The sequence below is a fragment of the Neovison vison genome, chromosome 11, assembly GCF_020171115.1.
Source record: "Neovison vison isolate M4711 chromosome 11, ASM_NN_V1, whole genome shotgun sequence".
Taxonomy (NCBI): domain Eukaryota; kingdom Metazoa; phylum Chordata; class Mammalia; order Carnivora; family Mustelidae; genus Neogale; species Neogale vison.
Genome location: NC_058101.1, coordinates 195,459,442 through 195,484,778, shown reverse-complemented (window position 1 = coordinate 195,484,778; position 25,337 = coordinate 195,459,442). Strand labels below are relative to the sequence as shown.

General features: G+C 40.0%; 1 protein-coding gene across 1 annotated transcript; it reads right to left on the bottom strand.

The window, feature by feature from the left end:
* Positions 1–24,479, bottom strand: DCTN6 (dynactin subunit 6). The gene is made up of 7 exons (XM_044225553.1): positions 24,375–24,479; positions 16,615–16,679; positions 7,292–7,397; positions 5,681–5,769; positions 3,947–3,994; positions 2,360–2,502; positions 1–575 (listed from the first exon to the last, which is right to left on the bottom strand). Exons 1-7 carry the CDS (start codon positions 24,395–24,397, stop codon positions 477–479), a joined length of 573 nt encoding a protein of 190 aa, XP_044081488.1. The 5' UTR covers positions 24,398–24,479; the 3' UTR covers positions 1–476.
* Between the last annotated feature and the right edge of the window lie 858 nt (positions 24,480–25,337).

Below are 25,337 nucleotides of genomic sequence, written 5' to 3'. Positions count from 1 at the left end.
GAAGATAAACACATTAGCTTTAATGTAGCTAGCATGCAATAAAAATGAAAAGATCTATTTTGGGAAAGTTAACACACGTAGAAAAATCGATTAATGCATGTTCACTAAAAGTCCTGCCATTAGCATTTTTATTTAGTACAATATATGCTAGAATATAAATACAGAGCAAAATGTCCTTCCTTATCACGGGGAGTCTTTTATACAACTAAAATCCATAGCCGACATTTTATATGACAAAAGAAAAATAAGCTAAACCTGTAAATTCTCAGGAGAAAGGATATAAGAAAATAATGCATTTTATATAAATTACAAAGGACAGTTACAGTGAAAATCCATTACCTTCCTCTCTGACTCAATTTTACAAAATAAAGTCAACATGGATTATTCTGGGAACTGCTAAGAGCGCATGAACACTGTGGCCCTTTCAAAAGACAGTGGTCAAAGACAAACTCTTATCTTGATGTCATGTATTGTTCTTAGTTCTTAACTGGAGTTGAGCTTCCTTTCATAGTCTTCTTTAGGTGGTGGTAGTTTGGCAAGATTTTCATCAGGAAATCCAGCTGTAGTGTCTGGGGCTAAAAAGATAAGATAATTATGGACTGACAAGCAGGAGGCAAAGAATACCAGGCAGAAATAATCACCACCATGCCAGGGAAATATAGGTGATTTTCACTGGCTTATTTTTGCTTACCTGTTTTTTTTTTCTCTTTTTAATTTACAATGAATATATGTTAAGTTTGGTAATGAGAAAAAGCCAAAAGATTTTACATAAAAAATTATACAGGACTCTGTTTTCAATCCTGCTTTTGGCAGACTTTACCCTGGCCTCCAAAAAGTTAAACAGTTCTAATCACAGACAGCAACGTAAGCAGAAACCTGGAGCACACAGCTTTGCACAGGACCCACACAGCACATGGCTGCGGGCCTCAGCAGCTCTTCCCCCTTCCTATATATCAGCTTTGCCCCAACTTCCCTCACTGTGAAACTCACAAGGGGCACTCGTGACAAATACAGAGTTTCAGGCCCCTCCCCTAGACATTGTGATTCAGTAAGTCTGAGCAGTCCTTTTAATAAGGACCTCTACGTGATCACTGTGATCACCGAAATGTGGAAAACAGTATGCATTAAACTTCAGATATTCTTGCTTACTTAACTCTAATCTCCCTTAACCCAATTCGTTTCTTCCTCTTCAATCATTTTTGCGGTTATGAGAAAGACAGTGAAAAGAAAAACGGATTCGTTCTCATTGCCATTTTAGTCTATAGAAGTCATACTTGCTCATAATAGTAATAAAAGCCAAACGTCAGAAAAACAGAATAGCCCAGAGAGAGAGAACTGGAGTTTTAATTTCTGATAAAATATGGCTAAGATTCAGATGCAAAGTGATAAATGACTTAAATATTTTCTTTGTGGGGAGAGGAAAGAGGCTGGGTAACTAAAGCACTATATTGTGGGCCAAGCGATGAGGATCAAGACCTCAATTAGAATGTCTTCTGTCCAAAGAAAGCCCCAAGTGTCTTATCTTATTTACCTCCTAAATGAAACTCTAAATACATATTCTTCATTGTTCTTGGTTCTTAGGAGGAGAAGATAAATTCTCATAAGCCAGGAAAATATCCAAATACATTTGCATCTTCACCAACTGTGTTTATTTTCAAGTAGTCTATGTTGGCAAACTAATAGATGGATCTAAGTTGGCTGCCCGATATACATTTGGTAGAGTCATTCCTTACCCTGGAGGATTAATATTTTAAGAGTGAATCAATAGTTTATAAAGTTTGGTGACTCACCTTTAGTGAAAACACATAAGACCAGGAAAAACATCTCTGGATTTCCTTTTTTCTATCAATTTGTCATTGTCTTCTTTGTACATATTTTTGGTAATAACCTGAAGACTGAATAATTTCACTGCAAATAAATTCTAGTTTTAGGAATGTTTTTCTGATGTTTTATTTTAATCATCTGCTTCTTAAATAGCAGACTGCTGTCCTATTAAAACAATCATGTGACATTTTGGGGAAAATCAACAGCTCTAGAAAGAACTTCCAAGTATAATTAACAGTGTTGTATGAGTTTCAAGCGTACAACACGACTCAACAATTCCATACGTTACACAGTGCTCACCATGAAGAATGTAGCCGCCATCAGCAACCATACACTATTCTCACAATATTACTGACTACATGCCCCGTGTTGTACTCTTCATCTCTTTGATTTATTTACTTTATAACTGGAAGCTTGTACCTCTTTATTTTATCCACCCCTCCACCTACCTTCCCTGTGGCAACCACCAGTTTGTTCTCTGTATGTAAGTCTGCTCCTTTTGGAAAAAACTCTTTTTAAAGACAGGTTCTAGTACCTGTGGCCGCTCAGTCTGTGCCCGACGAAGGCAGTCTGCACCATAGATCACCGTATTCTCAGGGATGACTTCAAACGTATTCAGGTTGCAGCAAGCCCCAATGATGCAACCACTTGTCAATATTACGTTTCTGCCCACATATGCTGCAGTAAAAACAAAGAAAGACCTGCAATTAAGACAAATAAGTAGAACACTGATTTTTTTCTAAAATGACTTAAATATTAAATTGCAAACTACCCTTAAGAAAAAAATTTAAGGAAATATTTCAGCTCAGAGTTTATAAAGTAAAGAGGCAGGTGCCTGACTAGTATTAAATGGATTAAAACAGAGCTTTGCAGACTAGTTGTGGGACCTTGGGCAAGTCACTGTAAATTCTCTGAGCAAGTTTATTTATAAGATGGAAAGACTGACCTACTTGCAGTTGGTTGTAAGGAATAAGTGAGCCATTAAATGTAAAATGCTGAGCACAGGTTTGACACACAGTAAGTATATAATAAATAGAAAATAACAATAATAATAATTGGTAATCTAAGTTGAAATAATAAACCATTAGGTAGATTAACAAAAAGTCTAATTCTATTAATTAAAAATAATTTTCTTTCACACCAGTCAGGATCATCAAAGATAAATCATTATTCTATTTCTTTTTTTTTTTTTTAAAGATTTTATTATTTGCCAGAGATAGAGAGAGAGAGTACACACAAGCAGGCAGCGAGGCAGGCAGAGGCAGCGAGAGAAGCAGGCTCCCTGCCGAGCAAGAAGCCCGATGCAAGACTTGATCCCAGGACCCTGGGATCATGACCCGAGCCCAAGGCAGAGGCTTAACCAACTAAGCCACCCAAGCATCCCTCTATTTCTTTTTTAATCATTATTCTAAAGATGTCTCATTGTTCAGGTTCTTTCTAGACTGCAGTGGGACATGGTCTTGGAGCTGCTTTCCTAGTAGTGGTGGTAACTTCACATGACCTCCTGCCCACCTCCATTTATAAGTAGCTTCCCTTTGTTCCTGACTGGCTAGGGTAAAGAACTTCTACAATTAAAGAAAGCAAACTGCTATAGAACATGATTTTTTCCTTTAATTTTGCAATTATATCAATCAACTAAGTTATCACTGACATTAGTATTTAGTAGAAATGTTTTTCAAATCTTTCATCTGAAAATTATAGTTTAATTCAATCCTGATTTAAATGTACACAGCTGATTTTTTTTTTTTTTAAGGGAGGGAGGAAGGGGCAGAGCAAAAGGGAAAAAGAATCTTAAGCAGGCTCTACGCCCAGCCAGGAGCCTGACATGGGGCTCAATTTCACAATCCTGAGATCATAACCTGAGCCAAAATCAAGAGCTGAATGCTTAACCAACTGAGCCCCCCGCGGCAGACCCACGGCTGAATTTTTAATTCAATATACTAAACATATTATTAAGTTCCTTAAAGGCAAATAATTAGTCTCATAACATTTTAGTCCACTTTCAACCATACCCTCCTTACACATTGCCATAGTTTCTTTCCACTTAGGTTGTTTTTTCAGGACACAATAAAGAGAAAAGAGATAATCACTATTCACAAAAAAAATTCCAAATATAGCTTACCTTTTGATTCAATAACATTATTATCTCCCATTTTCATGGCCTGAGAATCTGTAAGCCAGAGTTAAGTAAACACTGTAAATGTGTTCATCTTTTTTCCCCTTCACTAATTCACTATATCCTTTTTTTCTTTTTAAAGACTTTATTTGTCACAGAGAGCGAGCACAAGCAGGGGGAGGAGCAGACAGGGGGAGAGGCAGGCTCCTGCTGAGCAAGGACCGATGGGATACTCAATCCTAGGACACTGGGATCATGACCTGAGCTGAAGGCAGACACCCCACTGAGCCACCCAGGTGTCCCTAATTCACTATATCCTTATCCTGCACCATGGCAGAGGACAAAGGCATGGGAAGGGCCATGCAGCCCCAGTCTGGCCAGAACTTCTTGCTCAGAGAAGCCTGAAAGTAAAGTTTTAATCTTTAACAAGTATCTCTAAGCAGATGCAGTCGCCTTCTGTATTTTTTAAAGAAATGAGCATCTTTTACCCCAATTCTATGAGGAACATACTTTCATGACTGTCTTAAGAAAATTAAAATTACTGGGGCGCCTGGGTGGCTCCGTGGTTTAAAGCCTCTGCATTCAGCTCAGGTTATGATCCCAGAGTCCTGGGATCGAGCCACACATCGGGCTCTCTGCTCAGCGAGGAGCCTGCTTCCCTTCCTCTCTCTCTGCCTGCCTTTCTGCCTACTTGTGATCTCTTTCTCTCTCTGTGTCAAATAAATAAATAAAATCTTTAAAAAAAAAAAAAAAGAAAATTAAAATTACTTATCACCAAATCACTTAATGCTAACACTGCTAACAGTCTGATATATCTTTATATAAATACATACAATTCCCTTTATATAACTGGGAATCAAACGGTATAAAATCAAACTGTATAAACTCTTACAGCTCGCTTATTTGGTTCAATTAAATTTGCAAGCAAGCATTATTTCATACCATTAAAATCTTTAAATACATAGTTTAAAATGCCTGCTTAATGGTCCTGATCGTCCATTTTACACATATAGCTTAATTTATTTAAATATTTTGCTATTGTTAAACATAGATTTTTTTCATCCAAGTTTTCCTATTATAAAATAATGTTTTGCTGATACCATGAAAACATTTTACTATCTTTTTAGAGGACAAAAATCAAGAACAAGAACTGATAGCACTCTGGGGGGAAAAAAAAAAAAAGAATGAAATATTTCCATCCCCATCCACCATTTCTTTACATCAGACAGCATACTGCTAACCAAAACCATACAGGAACCAAATGGACAGAGCTGAGGTTCTTAAATCAGTCTAGAAGCCAGGATTCCTATTTCTGTGTCTACTGCCACTCAGTCATTGCCACCCATCAACAAGCTGTAGCAACAGGAGCAAGATGGTACCTGAAGATATGTATGTACGTGTGTGAACTCACACTTAAGAATATATGTGATATATTTGATAGCTAAAACATGACAATTGCTATGGGACAGATCTGAATGTTAAAGACAGGTGGGGGGACGCCTGGGTGGCTCAGTTGGTTGGACGACTGCCTTCGGCTCAGGGCGTGATCCTGGAGTCCCTGGATCGAGTCCCGCATCAGGCTCCCAGCTCCATGGGGAGTCTGCTTCGCTCTCTGACCTTCTCCTCGCTCGTGCTCTCTCTCACTGTCTCTCTCTCTCAAATAAATAAATAAAAAATCTTTAAAAAAAAAAAAAAAGACAGGTGGGAAGAAGAGTTTACTTAAATTGTTGTAAAGGATACAACAGCCAACTTCAAACACATTATTGGTGCCAATGATCATAGGTTTCGGTTCTGGATCTTCAGCATCAGGAGTGATATTATCAGGGTAACTATAAAAAGAAGAGACAAATCACCAAAATCAATAATGCAATAAGCAATTCTCTTGTTTTAGAATTCGGGTTCACTCTTTCAATTTTACCTCCATCAAGCTTAAAATACATAACTACAGGGGTGCCTAGGTGGCTCAGTAGGTTGAGCCTCTGCCTCATGATCTCAGGGTCCTGGGATTGAGCCCCGCATCTGGCTCTCTGCTCAGCGGGGAGCCTGCTTCCCCCTCTCTTCCTACTTGTGATCTCTCTGTCAAATGAATAAATAAAATCTTTAAAAATAAAAAAATATATATATAACTATATAAGTAATTTCTTAATCCAAGTGAATTATTTATCCTCTGTGCTGAAGAACTGATTCTGAATTGAAAAAGAACTACTGAAATGTAAGGAAGCCAAAGGCAGATGCCTAAAGACATCACAGTAAAGCTCAAAGCGCAGAGGGCCTTTTCCAGGACAAGGTAAAAATGTTCCTGGGTATCATTTTTAGCTTGTTAAATTAGAATCAAAATCGGGCCTGAGTCGAAAAATTTCCGTTCTTAATAATCATTCAAGATTGTGAAATGCAAACAGATATTCACATCAAATAATTATTTTATGCTGTTAGGTAGTTTGAAATATTTGGAACATAAAATGTTTGTGGTCTAAGAGGAAGCCATTTTTTAAATGGAGCTTTATCTCTGACAGTTGAGTTACTACAGAATATAGCTGTTGTCAACTGACTTACAGTAAAGGTGCCAAAATAGATTTTAAAAAGAAACTCTTAATATAGTAGAAACTCCCAAATTCTAAGTAAGTGTTAAGACAAATCAATCTCTTTATCACAGTTAAATATTTTCCCAAGGTCTTTCTTAAAAATTCCATACATTTGTTGCTATAAATTAGGTATAAGCTTGAATTTCCTGCCAAAATTTTATCTAGAAAGCTTTACAAATGCTTATGAAAACTTCATAGGTATTACAGTCTAGTTCACTAAGATTATGCACGTTTAATATTTTATTATTTCTTTACTCTTCAAAGTTAAAAATTGCCTCTAGAACCCTCCAAATTTTCAAATATAATTCTGGGTGCCATCCCCACATAAGGTTTATGAAAATATACAACAGAATTAAATTCATGTGTCTGGGCATGAGTAATAACATTCCAGCCGGAACTGAGAAATCACCCAATCAAAAGACTCTCTTTGGGGTGGTCAGCACAGCACTTGATCGTAAGAGTCAGGAAATGTTTGCTTAGCGCACAGAAGAGGTAGTGACACGTAAGGCAAGGCCATCAGACCCAGAGGAGGGGATTCTAGTCAGCTACGGACGAGTTCTCTCACCTTGGACAAGTCTCTTCACCTATCTGATCTCTGGTTTCCTCATTAACTAATTTCTCATGTTGAAAAGATCCTTAATGTTTCTCTAGCTCTAAAATAGCAGGCTTTTCAGATGTCTGTTGTAAAAGGTTCCTATAGATAAGCTGAAATTAATAAAAAGACAATCTGTGCCCCTTCGTTCAGAGTATCTGTAAGAGTCGTACTCACGCATTTATGATAAGCGCCTGTTCCTCTATGAGGTTACCTTCACCGATCACGATGGGCCCGGCTTCGGCAATAATGCGTGCTTTGGGGTGGATCACAGTCCTAGGTCCTGTTCAAAATATGATGAAACGGAATTATTGGTGGAGGCTACGCTTCCAATAGGAGGGGAGAAGATGGGGGGGTGTCAAGGCTATTGGGAGGCACATTTTCTAAAGTATAAGGCAGGCACACTAGGCACATTACAGACGCTATCTCCTCGCTGTTATCAACAGTAGTCGGAGCCAGATCTCAAGCCAAGGTGAGTGGAGACAGCCCAGGCTCTGGAGCCAGACAGCCCTGGCTCAGCGGCTGTTTGGAAGCCTCTGTTATCTCAGCAGTGAAATGGGGGTGGCGAGAATACCAGTCTCGCAGAGTGGTTGTAAGGATTAGATGAGATAATGTTTGTAGACACGGTATTCTGGCACATTGTTGGCAATAAAAATTCATTCCCTTCCTTGTTTTGCTTTCCTTCATAAAAATGAGGCTCTCTGCTTACAACGCTGCAGCTTTCTCATGCCAGGGAACCACAAAGCCCTTTCTTATTCTGTGCACTGCAGAGTTAGTCTCTTTATTATGTGGCTAAAAGGCAATATAGGAGCAATGGGAGACAGGAAATATGTAAACTAATGTTGTCTTTGTTACTTTGTCTCTGTCCCTACAGCAAGCCCAACCCCTGGAAGGAGGCAGAGCTTTTGCTGAAAAAGGTTACAGGGAGACAGTCGAAGGAGACAAATGTGATTACTGGAGTCCTAAGACTCTGAGACAGGCCAACTGAGGCAACGTCTCCCATCTCACATTGAAGGGAGCAAGATGGGGTCTCACCACATCCATTTCACCATGAGGGTGGAAGAGGCAGTGCACTGCTCAAACAGGGACAGCATTCTCGAGTGCTAACACGTTCCCTCCCCTGGTTCCTCATTTCCTGAAGGCCTAGCAGTTTGGTGATCATGAAACCACTCCCGAGAAAATGTAACCTCAGTTGTGCCACTCCCTGCAGCACCGGCCCCGCCCACCCCCGAGGCCAAAGGCTATTCCTACTGGTAAACCAGCAGCAGGATGGGACTCTGAAAGTAAGCGAGTGTGGGCAGAAGCATTGACAAAAGGTCAGGAAGATGACACTGTTCATGTAGCTTGGTACTGGATTGTGTAAATTCATTTATTCCGTAGTCATTACCTGCTGCTGATGCAGTGCTACAGGTCACAGGGAAACAAAAAGGAATACTTGCTACTTTTGCCCTTTGGAGCTTGCGTATCTTCTTTGTTTTGTTTATCTTGAAAACTGGAAATACTTAACACACTCACACACAAATGTATTAAAATAAATGAGGTGTTCCTGGTGCCTAGAGAACTGGAAGGAACCTCCGTGTGAACCTCCGTGCAGCTTTCTTTTTCCCCTAACAATGACGAGCTGGGGAATGATAAGGAGGGTGGGGCCCGAGACAGGATGCTCAGGCAAAGGACCCACAGTCTGATAAGGAACAAAAGGAGAGAGGCTTTGCTATTTCTGTCACCTCTCACTCCCCAAGTCCCCAGATGCCAAAGTAAATTTCTCTGGCAACTTCTCCTATTCAGGACAGAAGATGGGATTTCTCGGATCTCTGGGAAGGTTCTCAAGTGGACATGTGTGCCTTTTTTTTCTTTGTTAAAAAAATACACACATTTATAAAAGTAGTATGTGCCCATTATAAAAAATCAAAGCAAGGGGCACCTGCGTGGCTCAGTGGGTTAAGGCCTCTGCCTTCGGCTCAGGTCATGATCCCAGGATCCTGGAATCGAGCCCCGCATCGGGCTCTCTGCTCAGCAGGAAGCCTGCTTCCTCCTCTCTCTCTCTCTCTGCCTGCCTCTCTGCCCAATTGTGATCTCTGTGTGCCAAATAAATAAATAAAATCTTAAAATAAAACAAACAAAAACTCAAAGCAAAAAGTGAAAGATCCTCTCTTTATGCAACCCTATTCCCTATAGGTAATTATTCTTAAAAGTTTGGGGTATATTATTCCAGCCTTAAGTTCTACTGTATACTTAAGACCTATAAATGTCACTGTATATAAAATATATTTTATCATAAAGTTAAAGAATAAATAGAATTTGAAGGTAGAAAAATACGGATTATAGGCACATGGTTTGTTTGTTTGTTTGTTTGTTTTTAAATCAAGGAACAGTACTTATTTTTCTGCAATTTGCTTTATTCACCTGAAAAGTCATGGTGATTTTCCCTTGTAAGTACATTTAGCTAGCTATTCTTTTCAGTGGCTGAATAGTATTTCATATCATATTAGCATACCATAATTTATTTAACCAAGCCCTTAATGATGGGCATTTTTTTTTTTAAATGATGGGCATTTAGATGTTACTATTTTTGGGGGAGAGGTGCTAAAAAATACTAAAACAAACACTGGATTCTTTTGAAATGAGGAATTTCTTACAGGTCTTCCAGCTGTGTGAACCAATTTGAATCTATAGTTTGCACAATACCAGATTTGCATTTTACTTTAAAATGCTCTGTGATGGGGGTGCCTGAGTGGCTCAGTCGGTTAAGCAACTGCTTAAGCATCTGCCTTCATCTCAGGTCACGAATCCAGGGTCCTGGGATGGAACCCCACATCAGGCTCCCTGCTCCCAGGGAAGCCTGCTTTTCTGCCCCTTCCCTCCCCCAGTGGTGCTCTGGCTCTGCTTTCTCTCTCTCTAATAAATAAATAAAATCTTAAAAATAAAACAAAATAAAATGTTCTGTGATAAAAGGGACAAATTCAATTTTAGGTTCTTTGTCATTAGAGCCCTGCCAGCACCCCACCCCGCATCTGGAAGGACCCCACCCTGATCTCTACCACTCAAATGCCTGTTCTCTCCCCCATAAAAAGATGAGATCTGGAGCAACCTACTTCATCGTGTTGAAGTGCGGGTTATAAAAAATAATGTCTGAAAGGCAGATCACAGGGTCTGGTCTGTAATTGTTAAAAATGGGAGGTTCATCACTATCTGACACCAAAGGCTATTTGTATAACTATCATAATAAGCAAAACAACTCCTTCTGGTCTGAGAGACAAAAAAGGGGTCCACTTTACTCCTCTACTCAGGTTACTAGGGTAGTAACTCCTTTTAATCAGTATGGAGAAATTTATATATTACTGTAAAATAGTAAAAGAAATTAAAAAAGTATTTTCCATACTAGCATTAGAATCTTAGGGAAGAGATCATCACGCTGTGATAGAAAGCAGATCGGCTGCCACTGCTGAACAAGAAGCCGGCTGCACTAGCTATTCTGCTGACCCTCAAGCTGTAGCTTCTGACAGCAAGTCCACCTGCGACAAGCTCCCAGAGAATGGACTAGTATGACAAGGTTATCACTGAAACCTGCTTTCTTAAAAAGCTCCTCTAAAGTGTAGCTCTGAAAACAAGTGACATTTCCATTCTTCCCTTTCAAAAATGATATAACACGTATTAATTACACAAACACAAATTTTAAAAAATGAAATTTGAAAAAAACAAAGACACGATCTCCATGTCTCATACAAATTTTAAATATAATGCCTGAGCTATTTTAACCAGGCATTTTATTATTGTTATTACCATTTTTATCATTATCAATAAGTTAGCTAGAAGAAAACTGGAAAACTCCTGGTTAGAAATCTGAAGGCCCTGAGATACCAAGCAACATCACCAGCGTGGGTGAGATCTGCACTTAAGACAGCACCTCCCCCTGGTGGCAGTACCGCCAAACTACAAGTCCTCATATTTGGGGCGGAAAGAACGTAAAAGGTCAAAACATAAACTCTGAATTGTGAAGTAAGAGCAAAAGTCATGGGTGATAATAACCTGAACAGCTCCCCTAAATCTGTCCTAGGTCTTTTGGGGTAGAGACTAAAGAGATTAGTACACATGTCCTTTGGCACATGACTGCTAAGATTTTGGTTTTGGAGGGCTCGCTAAAGGGCCATTCAGGGGCAGGTGTGCGGTCCACAGTGTGAACTCCGTCTCTGCACACAGTCTGGGGCTGGTGGCTGGCACCAGAAAGCCCGGGCAGCCAAGTGCTATTCCAAGTCCTGGGCAGCTGCAGCCGACTAAAATGTGAAGACAGACTGCTCCACACTCTTCCACATGCGAGAAGCACTTTTACCTAGAATGGGTCTGACTGCAAACCAAGTTTGAGAGTCTTGAGATTAAAATGCTTTAAAAATAAAATCTGTCACCATGGAAAGATTTTTTTTTTTAAAGGCTGTTGTGAACCTCTTGGAGCTCTCACTGGCAGGGTAGTTTGTATATTTTCTTACCAAATGCGCTGAAACCCTATTTGGCTTATCTCCTTGTTTGGATAAATGTGTCTAGAGTTGGAGTTGCCTTGCCTTGCCGCCTGATGAATTATTTTTCTAAATGGTTGGCTGGGCTTGATGCAACACAGCCAGAAAGGCATTCCTTGCATCAAATTTCCATTCCCCTCATTTGGTAAAGGACATTTTTCCTGTCTGTCTTTGCCACAGAAAGCAATCTCTGTGCTCATTTTCATATGTCAATAAACAGTTCAAAAAGCCACAAGCTTTTTCCTTTGAAAATTAAAACAATTCTTTTGACCTGTAAGCTGAAGTACCTGTAAGCACTGCTTTATATTTGATGAAATTTAAGCCAAAGCCACTGTTCTGCCTTATTGAAAAAGATTTCCATGGTAAAGGGAAGCTTTTCATCTGTATTAAAAACTCTAATGGGGGGTACCTGGGTGGCTCAGTGGGTTAAGGCCTCTGCCTTTGGCTCAGGTCATGATCCCAGGGTCCTAGGATCGAGCCCCGCATCGGGCTCTCTGCTCATCAGGGAGCCTGCTTCCCCCTCTCTCTCTGTCTGCCTCTCTGCCTACTTGTGATCTCTGTCAAATAAATAAATAAAATCTTAAAAAAAAAAAAAAAAAAACTCTAATGGACAGAAAAAGTAAGTGGGACATAGGGCTTCCATCTCAGCATTTTACACTGTGTGGAGTTCTGCCTTCCTACCTGCAATGTCCCAACCAAGCCTTGTCCTAAGACCAGGAGGCTGACTTTCACCCCATGGTGGGACTACAGACTGTGTTTAGAAGTGACTTTCTACAGTGTTTTTCAGCTTTCAAAGCAAAATTTAAGGAAATAATGCATGGCCCAAAATCCAAGGCAGCCTAATTACAAACAGGCTTGATACTATGAAACCTTGTTTACCCACACTGTAATTAACAAGAGAGCTGTTATTTTTCCCAAGGTCTGTTTCCCAGCAGCCTCTAATGAAAGGGGTCAGGTTCCAGCAGAGCCTCAAGTCACAGAATTTCTGCTTAAGGACAATACTCCAAAGCTTCAGACTAGTTTCTTTGATAAACCAAACACCTGATTTTTCTAGAATAGAAAATCAGGTTTAAAGTTCTACTACACCACTGAAACACAGAGAAGGAAAAAAATTACTGCCGAAATATTTCAGAATGGAATAATCTGGTAGGAAAAATCCTTTAGTTCAACTACACTTAAGTTTATTGCTACTTAACCCAGAAAATAGAGCTTATTAAGTGTTCAAATCTCCCTACCCATAGCGTAAGAGAAAAAGACTTTATTCTGGTATATTAGGCAAAAACAATAAATAAATAAATAAAAGCCATAAATCAGAAAACCAACCAACCAACCATGGTGGAGAGAGTAAGTTTTAATTAAATAACTTATCTCTACTCTCCCAGTTGATTTAACTTCGTATCTCCTAGGAGCTTTTTAATCTGATGTATTACATCAGAAAAATGAATTAATAACAGTCAAAAGGTTTTACATTTATATTTATCTGGGGAGGGAGCGGGAAGAGGGAAAGGGAGAGTGAGCACCTTAAGCAGTCTCCATGCCCAGGGCACCCAACATGGAGCCCAGTGCAGGACTGGGTCTCACAACCCTGAGATCATAACCTGAGTCACAATCAGGAGTCAGACATTTAACTATCTGAGCCACCCAGGCACCGTGATTAGAGATATCTTATACCAAATAGAACAAGGATGGAGGGGCACCTGGGTGGCTCACTTGGTTAAACATCTGCCTTGGGCTCAGGTCATGATCCTAGGGTCCTGGGATCAAGCCCCATGTCGGGCTCCCTGCTCAGCAGAGTCTGCTTCTCACTCTCCCTCTACCCCTCCCCCCAACTCATCTCTCTCTCTTAATTAAGTAAAAAAAAAAAAAAAAATCCTTAAAAAAAAAACAATGATAAGGATGCCTGGGTGGCTCAGTTGGTTAACCTGCTGCCTTCCGCTCAGGTCATGATCCCAGGGTCCTGGGATTAAGTCCCACATTGGGCTCCTCCCTCATTGAGGAGCCTGCTTCTCTCTCTGCCTCTGCCTGCCACTCTGCCTGCTTGTGCTCTCTCTCTCTCTCTCTCTGACAAATAAATAAGTAAATAAAAATCTTAAAAAAAAAATGATAGAAATGGCTCTCTAAATACCAATTCTAGAAAGTTTCCATACTTATATATACAATCAAAGACGAGAAACACAAAACAAAAAAACAAAAACAAAAAGATAAGAAACACATAATGAAAATGAAGAATTATAAAAGACTAAACAATGGGTAACTATACTCCTTCTGAATATTTTCCTTAATTTAAAAAACTGAGATATTTCTGTAAAGTATTTTAGCAAATTTTCTCGTTTAAAAAAACTGGGTCAAAAATAAGCATAACAAATACTATCTTAGATTCATTCTATGACAAGCTTCAAATCACTAGTTTAAAAATTATGACCACTTCTTACACTATTAATCTATCACTGAAAATCTGTATTGAACTGTCATTTTATAACTTAACCACAGATCTGTGTACTATCAGCTAGAGGAAAAACCTATATGGAAAGTAGATTTAAACACTGTATTTCCTGGGGCACCTGGGTGGCTCAGTGGGTAGAAGCCTCTGCCTTTGGCTCAGGTCATGATCCCAGGGTTCTGGAATCGAGCCCCGCAGTGGGCTCTCTGCTCAGCAGGGAGCCTGCTTCCTCCTCTCTCTCTGACTGCCTCTGCCTAATCATGATCTCTGTCTGTCAAATAAGTAAATAAATAATAAAATAAAATAAAAAATAAAAAATAAATACTGTATTTCCTTACATAATTTCAACATTAGGGAAGGTTGGTTGACATAAGGATAAAGAAAAGAGAGGAGCATAAAGTAGTGAAAGACAACAGAAGAAACAAGAAAGCGAGCGCTGACTCCTGGTAACACTCACGCTCCAATCCCAGTGGCCCACCCTTCCTTTTCACAGGAGAAAGGTTTTCCTGCTATTCTACATAAGCTTCTACAAGTAACAGGAGTTTTTTTTTCCAAGTCAGAAACACACACACACACACACACACACACAAAACATATATATACACCTTGTACGTTTAGCCAGCAGAGGGGTCTATGCCATCTTTGCATCTGTTCCATAGTAGGTATAGTATACTTAGTTTAGAATGGGGAAGAAGGAGAAATGAAAGGGAAAATGTGTGTAATTAGCTGCACTATTTTAGTCTTACTTTCATTCTAATTATACAATACCTTGTGAGCTAATGAGAGGGTCATTCCTCAAATCATGATGAAAACCATAAAAATACCAGATTAAAAATAGTGCAGAAGAGCACCGATAAACAAGTGGCCATCATGATTTCTCCTCATAAAAGGTTTGCAAGCGGTTTGGGAATTCACAAAGAGTTAACATAGCACTGAACAGAAACTGGGTCATCTTCTAAACTCTGAAATTCCGTCAACTTAAAATAATTATATAAATCCAACCTGGCAAATTCCCAATGATGTTCCATAATACCAGCACAATCGTCACATGTTCTCTGAGACATGATGCCTAAATTGGTCAGAGGCTTAGACTTAATAAAACTCCTATTTTTTTTTTTTTCCTATTCTAGATCCTGTTGGTATAAGGGAGCAGGGCATGTTTTCTCTCCGAAAGCTCTACTCTGGTAACGAGCAGCTGCTAGTAAGGACGGACTCACGTTTGTAAAGCTCCAAGGGCATGACAGGCCGTGATAACATATGTAAAAGAATAAGTGGCTAAAATTTAAGTTTGGGAGAACTTAATCATGTCCATATAAGCAAGATGCCACCTGTTAAACTCTTCATTTGATTTCAGTGTTGGATCTCACCTCTAGCAAGGCTACACAATGTTAAGATTAAATGGTGCGATTAGCCAGAGTCAGGATTTGGGCAATGACTTTCACAAACATTCTCTTATTGAATCCTTCAAAAACCCATGAGGTAGGCACTCCTATTTTCCATGTCACAAAAACTGCTAATTGCCACTAGATATCCATTCTTTCCTCTTTCCTGGTAACAGAACCCTATTGGACTGGGAGAAGCAAAGCACAGTTCAGACTATGATCTCCCAGCCTTCCCTGCAGCTACAGTGTCCATGACCCTAAATCCAAGGCAGAGACTGTATATACAAAGAGAGACCTGTGGAACTTTCAGGAAGACTATTTAAAGGAAGCTGACTCAACTGGGAGGTACACCTTTTTGTCTCCACTCCTCCCTTTTCTTATCCAAGATCACTCGTGGTGCTTTAGGATCGCATCCTGGCCCACAAGGCCAGAGGCCCTGGACAACCAACTAGGGAGTCCTGAATTGCCCACCTCTGTATTTCTTTATATAAAAGAATAAACCTCTGCACGGATAAAGCCACCACTACATGCAGCTGAACCCAATTCTAAAACACACAATTACACGCGGATAGGGAAAATGAAGGTCAGTGAGGTTAAGCGGTCTACTAAAGTAAACTGGCAGGTCAAGAGCACGGATGCTAACCCAGGTCTGTCCGACTCCATGGTCCACACCCGTTAACAGTAGCATCTAAGCTCCATGAAGCAGTACCTTGTCTGCTGTGTTCACTCCTGTGTCCCTAGTGCTAGCACATGCCTGGCACACAGCAGGTACACATTTGGATGTTTCTCAAATAAATCAATGACTTCATTATATTGCCTCATTAGTTTATCAGACAGAAATATAAACATAGAGTCCATCAGAGGGCCTGGCTGGCTCAGTGGGCGGAGCACGCGACTCGATCTCAGGGTTCTGAGCTTGAGCCCCATGTTGGGTATAGAAATTACCTAAAAATAAAATCTTAAAAGTTTCCATCAGACTTAATTCTATTAGAAATATTTAATATTTACAGGAAAAATACATTGTTTTGTCAATAAAATTAGCACATCAGTGAAACAGACAAAATATAAAACCTAATTAACTGTAAAGCACTGAAATAAATTAAATTACATCCATTTTTAGAAATAATTTAAAAACTATTTAACTAAATAACTAATAAACTATTTTCTTACCTATGGTTACATCACCCCGAATTTCACTTTCTACGCACACAACGGCTCCAGGAGCAATCTTCACACTGTAAAAAGAAAAAGGTAATATTCACCATGGGTACATTTTAAAAATATTGTTATAGAAGTTATCTTAACACTGCAGTGAGAAAAAGGTTTAAAAAATGGATTTAAAAAACTGTAAGAGAATAGGATATTTAATATATTATAAAATTCTCAGGAAGTATACAATCCATTGGCTAAAATCACTAATGATACCTTATTAAAATGCTTGAGGGAGTGCCTTGGTGGCTCAGTTAAGTGACTGACTCTTGGTTTCTGCTCAGGCCATAATCTCAGGGTCACGGGATTGAGTCCCGTATCAGGCTTTGTGCTCACTGGGGAGTCTGCTTGAAATTCTCTCTCTCCCTCTGCCCCCACTCCCTGTGCTCACTCTCTTTCTCTAAAATAAATAAATCTTTTAAAAAATGATAAAAATAAAATGCTCAAGAAAAGAGGCTTTGGATTCTTTTAACACCAGCATTGTTTCCAAATAGGATAAAGCTGAATACACCTAACTATCCATTAGTAAGGGACTGATTAATACTAATAACTACGGTACACCAGTTTATTACACAGTCATAAAAAAGAAAGAATAATATTTTATGTAAAGATTTGGAATGATTTCCAAGCTATAGTAAGTCAAAAAAGATCAAAGCCAGAAAATGGAGGGTATATAATACACCATAAATTTTGTAAATTTTGTAAAAGAATGTACATTCAAAATATTTAACAACCAGCAAAATAATCTTAATATAGAAATCAATGTAGAGATTTAAAATTTACAAAGATTCCTATTTATTCTCTAACTATATATGTTATAAAACTGCTTATTGAGTGATATAAATTGGAATGCAAATTGTCCCCATATTACTAATGTACAAATAATTTACTGATGCTTTTTGATATTCTGTGACGTCCTGTTTGACACAGCTCAATCTAGCTAAATGCTGCCTTGGCTGGGCCATGAGCTGACATGCAGAACTGTACCAAATGACTCCCCCCGCCCGCCCTTAAACTGATAATCATTTGGTAACTTGTTCTTATTAAGTATTTTCCTTAGTAGTAATGAAATTATTCATGGTGTTAAATATGCACTCAGCTTCTCTAAAATAGCAGCAATACCATGTTAGCTACTTTTACTTTATAATCCTTTTTGGATTTTTCAAAATTTTGATTTCTAGTTGTTCACTGCAAGTATGTAGGAACACAATAATTTTGGGGGCACCTGAGTGGCTCAGTAGGTTAAGTGTTAGACTCCTGATTTCAGCTCAGGACTGGATCTCAGGATTGTGAATTCAAACTCCCCATTAGACTCCACGCTAGGTGTAGAACCTACTTAAAAAAAAAGAATAAAATGAAAGAAAGAAATATAATTTTGTATATTGACTTTGTTTCCTAAAACCTTGCTAAACCCACTCAGTTCACATAGATTCTCTGGGATTTCTCACAAAAAGAATTTTGTTGTCTATGAATGAGACAGTTTTACTTCTTTTCCAGTCTACATGCATATTATTTCTTTTTCTTGCCTTATTGCCCTGGTTAAGACTTTCAGTATGATGTTTAATATCCTTAACCTGTTCTGGCTCCATAAGACCAACAAAACCTATCAAACTATCTTTCTAAGCCATGAATGATGCGTTTTATTTTTATTTTATTTATTTATTTATTTATTTATTTATTTAACAGAGTGAGCACAAGCAGGCGGAGAAGCAGGCAGAGGGATAGGGAGAAGCAGGCTCCCGACTGAGTAAGGAACCTGACGTGGGGCTTGATCCTAGGATACTGGGATCATGACCTGAGCTGAAGGCAGTCGCTTAACTCAGTGGTTGGTGGTGAGCCACCCAGGTGCCCCGAAAGATGCATTTTAAATAAATTAATAAAACCTAGTATGTAAAACAGTTGAAATTTTCTTGACCAAAATGTTAATGCTTTGGTTTATAAATTTTCTAAAAACTTGTTTTATTTTAGCAAATACGTTTTTCAAGCAGTAAGAACCATAAATGTAGAGTATAATGATTCACTCATATCAATATTATTTTTTAAGTTCTATAAATATTCATGTATGAAAATATTTGCTTATTTTTAACTTATAGTAGATAGTATAAAAATGCTAACGGTACTTTCTACTTGTTTTTCATGTCTTTTTTTTGGACTTCTTTGGTTAAAAAAATTGTTATTGCCAGGTTTTCTTTTTTTCCAAATGTTTTACTGTGAGGCAAGTTCATGCTTTCGTATCTGTCCTCCTTGATCAACATAAATTTTCATTATATGTAACATGAACTTAAATAGGACATGCTTTCCATTCTAACAAAATTTTTAAAGTAATTAGCACATTAAATTTCTCTAACTTTTGAGCATCATTTACAACTGATGCAACCAATACAGCCGCACCACTGTGTACCTGCTGAATACTCGTATTTGCTTGAATATTTCCAAACCAACTCCCGAGGAACAGACAAGGTACTAATATTTATCACCTTCAGAGAGAGGAGCTGGATAGCAGGGACACAATGGTATAAATACACTTTTTCATTAGATGCCCATTTTTTAACTGCTTGCATTTTGAAACCCACAAATGCACTGCTTATTCAATATGTAAATAAAACAAAACAAAAAAGAGACTGATAAAATTTTCTTAACACCAGGTGCTAAGTGGGTACTGGATTCATTTCCATAATCAGGGTGATTATTTATTTATCCCTATTTCCTTAAAAAATCTCCCTCAAACTATGATCCCTATATGCCCTCCCCCACTTAAACTTTATTTTACCTAAAAATACTTTGTTGTTACTCTTAAGTATCTTTTAATTAATTTTAGACTTCTCAGTTTCCCTTTAAGATTTTTTTTTTAAAGATTTATTTTTTTATTTATTTGAGAGAGAAAGAGAGAGAGCACCAGGAGGAGGAACAGAGGGAGAGAAAAATCTCAAGCAGACTCTGCCCTTAAGCCAGACAGATGCAGGGCTTGATCTCATAACCCTAGGATCATGACCTAAACCAAAACCAAGAGTCCAGTGCCACCCAGGTGCCCCAACACCAGTTTTTTTGTTCTTTAAATCACTGTTCCTATTGCTTCAACAACAATCTTTTTTAACCAAGGATAAAATTATTATTCATTAGTATCACTTCTCCTTACTTCCAACCTTCAAATAAATACCCAGCTATCACATATATAACCTTATTATGTCATATTCAATGACATTGGTTATAGTATTTCTAGATCATTGTCTATACCTGTTCTGTGTCATATTACATTCAGGATGCTTGATACATGACACAAGTCAATGTAAGTAAGAAACAAAAGGTTGTGTTATGAAATAAATACGAATACTTAGAATAGTCAGTATAATCAAATTCTGGTCCATTTCTTATATTAGTTTGTTCAGGGTAATGAGGAGTTTTTGCTTTTATTTATGATGGTAATCTAATGATGATGCACCTATAATTTAATTAAGACACTTGAACACCTTTGTTGACAATTATTAGGACACTTCCTGGAAAATACTCTTATCAATATGCATCAGGAATCATGAACACAGTCACAATGTTTGACCTCAGAAATCTATTTCTGGAGTTCTCTCATCAAGAATTCAATAGGAGGAATATATATATGCAAAAATTGGCAATGTTGTTTAGAATAATGAAATCATAAAAGGGGAGGAGTAATGAAATAAAATATAATCATCACCTAACTGGAACACTATATACTGCCTAACAAAAGAAAAAACAAGATAAAACTACTTTTTTTCTCTCTCTTTTTAAAAAATTTTATTTATTTATTTGACAGAGACACAGTGAGAGAGGGAACACAAGTAGGGGGAGTGGGAGAGGGAGAAGCAGACTTCCCGCCAAGCAGGGAGCCAATGAGGGGCTTCATTCCAGGACCCTGGGATCATGACCCCAGCCAAAGGCAGACTCTTAATGACTGAGCCACCCAGGCTCCCCAAAACTACTTTTTTTAAAAAAAGATTTTATTTATTTATTTGACAGAGATCACAAGTAGGCAGAGAGGCAGGCAGAGAGAGAGGAGGACCTCTCTCTGCTGAGCAGAGAGCCCAATGCAGGGCTCGATCCCAGGACCCTGAGATCATCATGACCTGAAGGCAGAGGCTTTAACCCACTGAGCCACCTAGGCACTCCCCCACTTCCAGTTGTTTAGTTCTCATTCTTAATAATGGACGGAGAACCAGAGATTATCAGATGAATCAGGAAAGCCTCCAACTAAAAAGGAAAAAAAGCAAAACAAAGAGCAAAAAGAACAGTTTGAGGAAATACAGACAATTCAGGTACTAAAAGAAAACTTAAAAACAACAACAACCACCTTATAATTCAGAGAAATAAGAGACATTTCTGCATAAAACAAGACAGAAGTCTATGAAAAAGGAACAATGTCTAAGAAGAGCTCCAAGGGGCGCCTGGGTGGCTCAGTGGGTTAAGCTTCTGCCTTTGGCTCGCGTCATGATCTCGGGGTCCCGGAATCGAGTCCTACATTGGGCTCTCTGCTCAGCGGGGAGCCTGCTTCCCCTTCCTCCTCTGCCTGCCTCTCTGCCTACTTGTGATCTCTCTCTCTCTCTGTCAAATAAATAAATAAAATCTTTTAAAAAATTAATAAAAGAAGAAAGAGCTCCAAGAGATTAAAAACATGATCGAAATTTGAAATCACTACGAGTGAGGTTAAAAAAAAGAGCTCTTCCAGAAAGTAGAACAAAATGGGGGGGGGGGGAGGAGAGAAAAATGAGAAAATTAGAGAGTCCAAATAAAAGAAACCTCAAGGGGTGCCTGGGTGGCGCACTTGGTTCAGTGTCCAACTCCTGGGTCATGGGCCCCATGATCTCATGGGTCCTGGGATGGAGCCCCACATTGTACTGGACTCAGCTCAGCAGAGTCTGCTTCTCTCTCTCTCCTTCTGCCCACACCCCCCCGTGCTGTCTGTCTCTCTCTTTCTAAGGAAAATAAAAAAATAAAAAGAAAGAAATCTCAAAAGGAGAAAAGAATTTGTAGAAAAAACTATTAAAGAATAATACAAGAAAATTTCCCATTACTAAAGGATATTAATCTCAACTCTAAAAGGATACAAATGCAAAGGATCCATGTCAAGTAACATCCTCTTAAAATTTCTGAATGCCATGCTAAAGATCCTTATAGCTTGCAGAACAAAAAAATCAAAACCAAAAACAAAAACAAAGTCACACAGAGGGATTAAAATCAACAGAATGGCTTCAGAGTCCTCAAAAGCAATACCGGAGGCTAGAAAACCAGAATACGATAGCTACAGAATGCTAAGCAAAAACTATGTTCAAACTAGAGCTACCTATCTAACCAAACTAGCCATCAAGTATGGAAGGAGAATAAAGGCATTTTCATATTTACTTAAGTAAGTATTTATACTTGCTTTCATTCATACTTACTTTCATACATACTTACTTAAAAAAAAAAAAAGATCTCTTAAGTACTCTTTATTAGGAAGCTGCCAAAGGATGTACCAAGCTAAATAAAAGCCAACAGACAAGACAGATTGTAGAAACAGAGGCCCCAGTGTGTGAGGACAGAGGGAAATTATCAGGACAAAAGCCATGCATCAGCTTCAGAGAACAAAGCTGATAGGTTTCAATGAGGAGATCGTAAAAAAAAAAAAAGACGATGACAAATTATGTGATGGTTTACTAGATATTTGGTATATCTGTGAGAAGATTTAAAAATCATCAGTACATAGAAAAGAAAGGATATGAAAATAATGAACTTACTTTGTTAAATTTCGGATTAATTCAGGTTGAGGGTCCAAAGAAAATTCAAGAGAAAGACCCAGTAAGAAAGTGAAAACACAGAGCTAGAGAGTTCGAGACCAGAAATAAAGCTCTGAGCGTTAGTAGGGTACAAAGGCCTTAACGTATCTCTCCATCATTCACATTCCAGAATCCCTCTAAATATTCACTAATACAAGTGCAAAGTATCACCAAAAATATTTTTCTTAAATCACACCAACTTCCCTACTGATAGGGAAAGATTTTAAAAAAAGGAGACATACACAATTTTTTCTCCTACCACCAAGTATTTTTAAAACTCTAAAAGAAGATATACCAAACCCAAACTAATAATCCCTGAGTCTATCTTCAAGAAACATTTGTGAGATCAGACACAGCTACATCTGTTTCCAACCTTTTGACATACAGCGACCTTCTACAAAGCACAAGTTAAGGAAATTCTAGAAATGATGCATCTGGGTTATGTGTTTACTGAAGTCACAGAAAAAATATAACCTTTCTACCCAGTGCATGAAAAACTTTAGTACCATGGAATAGAAAGCAGAAATGTCTGAACCCTCTCATTTTACAGATGAGGAAACTGAAGCCGAGAGATTAGAAATTTCCTGAAGCAGCTGGTCCCTGAGGCATCATTATCGGAACACCAATCATGTCTTTTCTGTTAGCTGAAAGTTTCCTGGAAACATCCTGACATGTTGGGTATTTTTCCTGTGAGAGCAGAATGATGCTGTCTTGAATACATCACCTTTCCTAAGTGCTATTCCTCTGACGCTTTTCATTTAGAGTGGGGTGTGTGTTAAAATAATGCAATTTACTAGACCCTGGTCAAATAAACCAGGTTTTCTAAAATGCCCCCTGTTTTAGACCTTATTTCCAGTCCTCAGCCTCCCTCTCAGTATGATTTTTTAGGAAAAGGGCATCAGCTATCATTTAACTTGTCCTAGACAAGTGAGGAGAGGAGCGATTCCCAAGTGTCCCTCTGTCCAGTCTTATGCCTAAGGGAGAGGACCCAGGTCGAGTTTGTGTCCCGAGTTTGTATCTTACTTTTGAGACCTAAAATAATTAAATTCACGACTAGACCAACTCAAACACAGTCCAAACATCTCCGTGTAGACTCCACTGCACTTCGGAGTGATGTGGCCGGGGGGGGGGGGGCTCAGACGGCTGGGAGGAAAAGGCTTAGCCCAGGACCTACTAAAATAACTGCCTCAGGAGAAGAAAATCCTAAATTTTCATTTATTACGACAGAATCGGTTTTCCTGTTCAAGGAAGAGTCAGTAGAGGGTGCTCCACGCGGCTGCTTTCGGAGTCGGATTAAGCCCTTCTCCCACCCAGCCCGTCTCGGCCACCAGCAGTGAGGACTGCTGGAGAAGCCCCATCGCCGTCCTCACGGGTTGGCGAAGGAGCTGATCCGCGCAGCTCCGGGCCGGGTGCGGCCCCCCCTTTGGACGAGCGACGGCGACGCGCTGACACCACACACACCGCCCCCGACGGAGCAGGAGGGGACTGGGGTGTGGCCGGCACTTCGGCGGCCGTCTCGGGACGCCGGGAGGAGGATGCTGTTACAGGCCGCCGACCGTGGGCAGCCGCCCCAAACGGGGCAGGATTTGGGGGAGCGGGGGCGTCCCCCTCTGTGTCCCGGGGCAGTGGGCGACGACAGGCTCCCCGCACAACGCCTCCGGAGACCCCCCTCCCTCTGCGCCGGCGCGTTGCGGAGGCGGGCGACGGGACCGAAGAACAAAAACCTTCCCGGCACCGATTCCACGTCCCTTCCCCATCCTCCCTAACACCCGCCTTCGTCGCCTCCTCCCTCAGCGGCCGCCAGCTCTGGGCTTTAACAACCAGCCCGGCCGAGCGCCCGGGAGAAGACACCATCTCAGTCCCTGCCACTGGCGACCAGAAGCAGATTTGCCGCGCCTGCGGAGTGTAGAAATAGGCTTTTTCAAAGAGCGGACTCACCTCTTTTGAGCCTTCTCCGCCATGGTTCGGACCCGGTCTCCAGTTTGAGCGGAGATCGACACAACCGCCTGGGTCCAGCGATTATCTCTACAAGCGATTGGAGCGCCTGGCAAGATCGGACGGGGCGGGGCCTGCGGGGGCTGGAGGTTTCTCCTCCCCCTGGCTGAGGCGGCTGGTACTAGGCAGCCCTGCGTGGGCTCTGCCTGGTTGTCCGCGCTGTCCGGGGATGGAGAGACTTGGATTTAAAACAGCGACTTGGTCCAACCCGGCACACATCCTGTCGACCTCATCACAGGCCACCGTTCTTTTTCGGTCTGCTTAAGATTGCGGCCAGGCCCCTGCGCCCTTTTCTCTTTGTGTGAGCTCACCTCTTCCTGGGCGATCTCAGCATCCCCATAGGTTAATACCTTCCTACCTGCCGGCTTTCTCGGGTTGATACCTCTAGTTCTGTCCTCTTTGCCGAGCTTCACATCTGGTTACTTCATTGTACTTGGCATCTCCACTTGGATGCTTCAAAGTTCTATCAAACCTAAAACGTATAGAACAGAGCTTTTGAATTACACCCTCAGCTGATGCTCTGATCTCCATCTCCGTGAAGGGATCCACCATTCACCTAGAGCTCAAGCTAGAAACTCAGTAGGCAGCCTAGGCTTTCCTCACCTCCCTGCACAGAATGCATGGGCAAGACCCGGCCACCTCTCTAAACAGCCAGCTCTTCCGGGCAGTCCGGTCCCTCCACCGCCGTCACATCCCCATCCCACCCTCCGGCCCCCATCCAAGCCATTCTCCTGTAGCCAAAAGTCACTCTGGAAAAACCAATCCAGTTATTTCACTTTCCATTCTTTATAAAATCCAAATTCTTTTCCATCGCCTACCTCTGGATTAGATCCAGCCCCGGCCTACTTCTCTCTGCCTTATTGTCCTGCTCCTCTTCCTCTGATCACACTTTCATCCTCCATGAAG

Bases quoted from the DNA above. Each gene is read 5' to 3' on its own strand.
- DCTN6 (XM_044225553.1), bottom strand. From the start codon at position 24,397: ATGGCGGAGAAGGCTCAAAAGAG. The intron at 7,398-16,614 runs GTAAGAAAATAG...TATTTTGAACAG, and splicing joins TCGGGGTGATGTAACCATAG to GACCTAGGACTGTGATCCAC. The intron at 3,995-5,680 runs GTATCCTTTACA...TCTGGCTTACAG, and splicing joins TGTGTTTGAAGTTGGCTGTT to ATTCTCAGGCCATGAAAATG.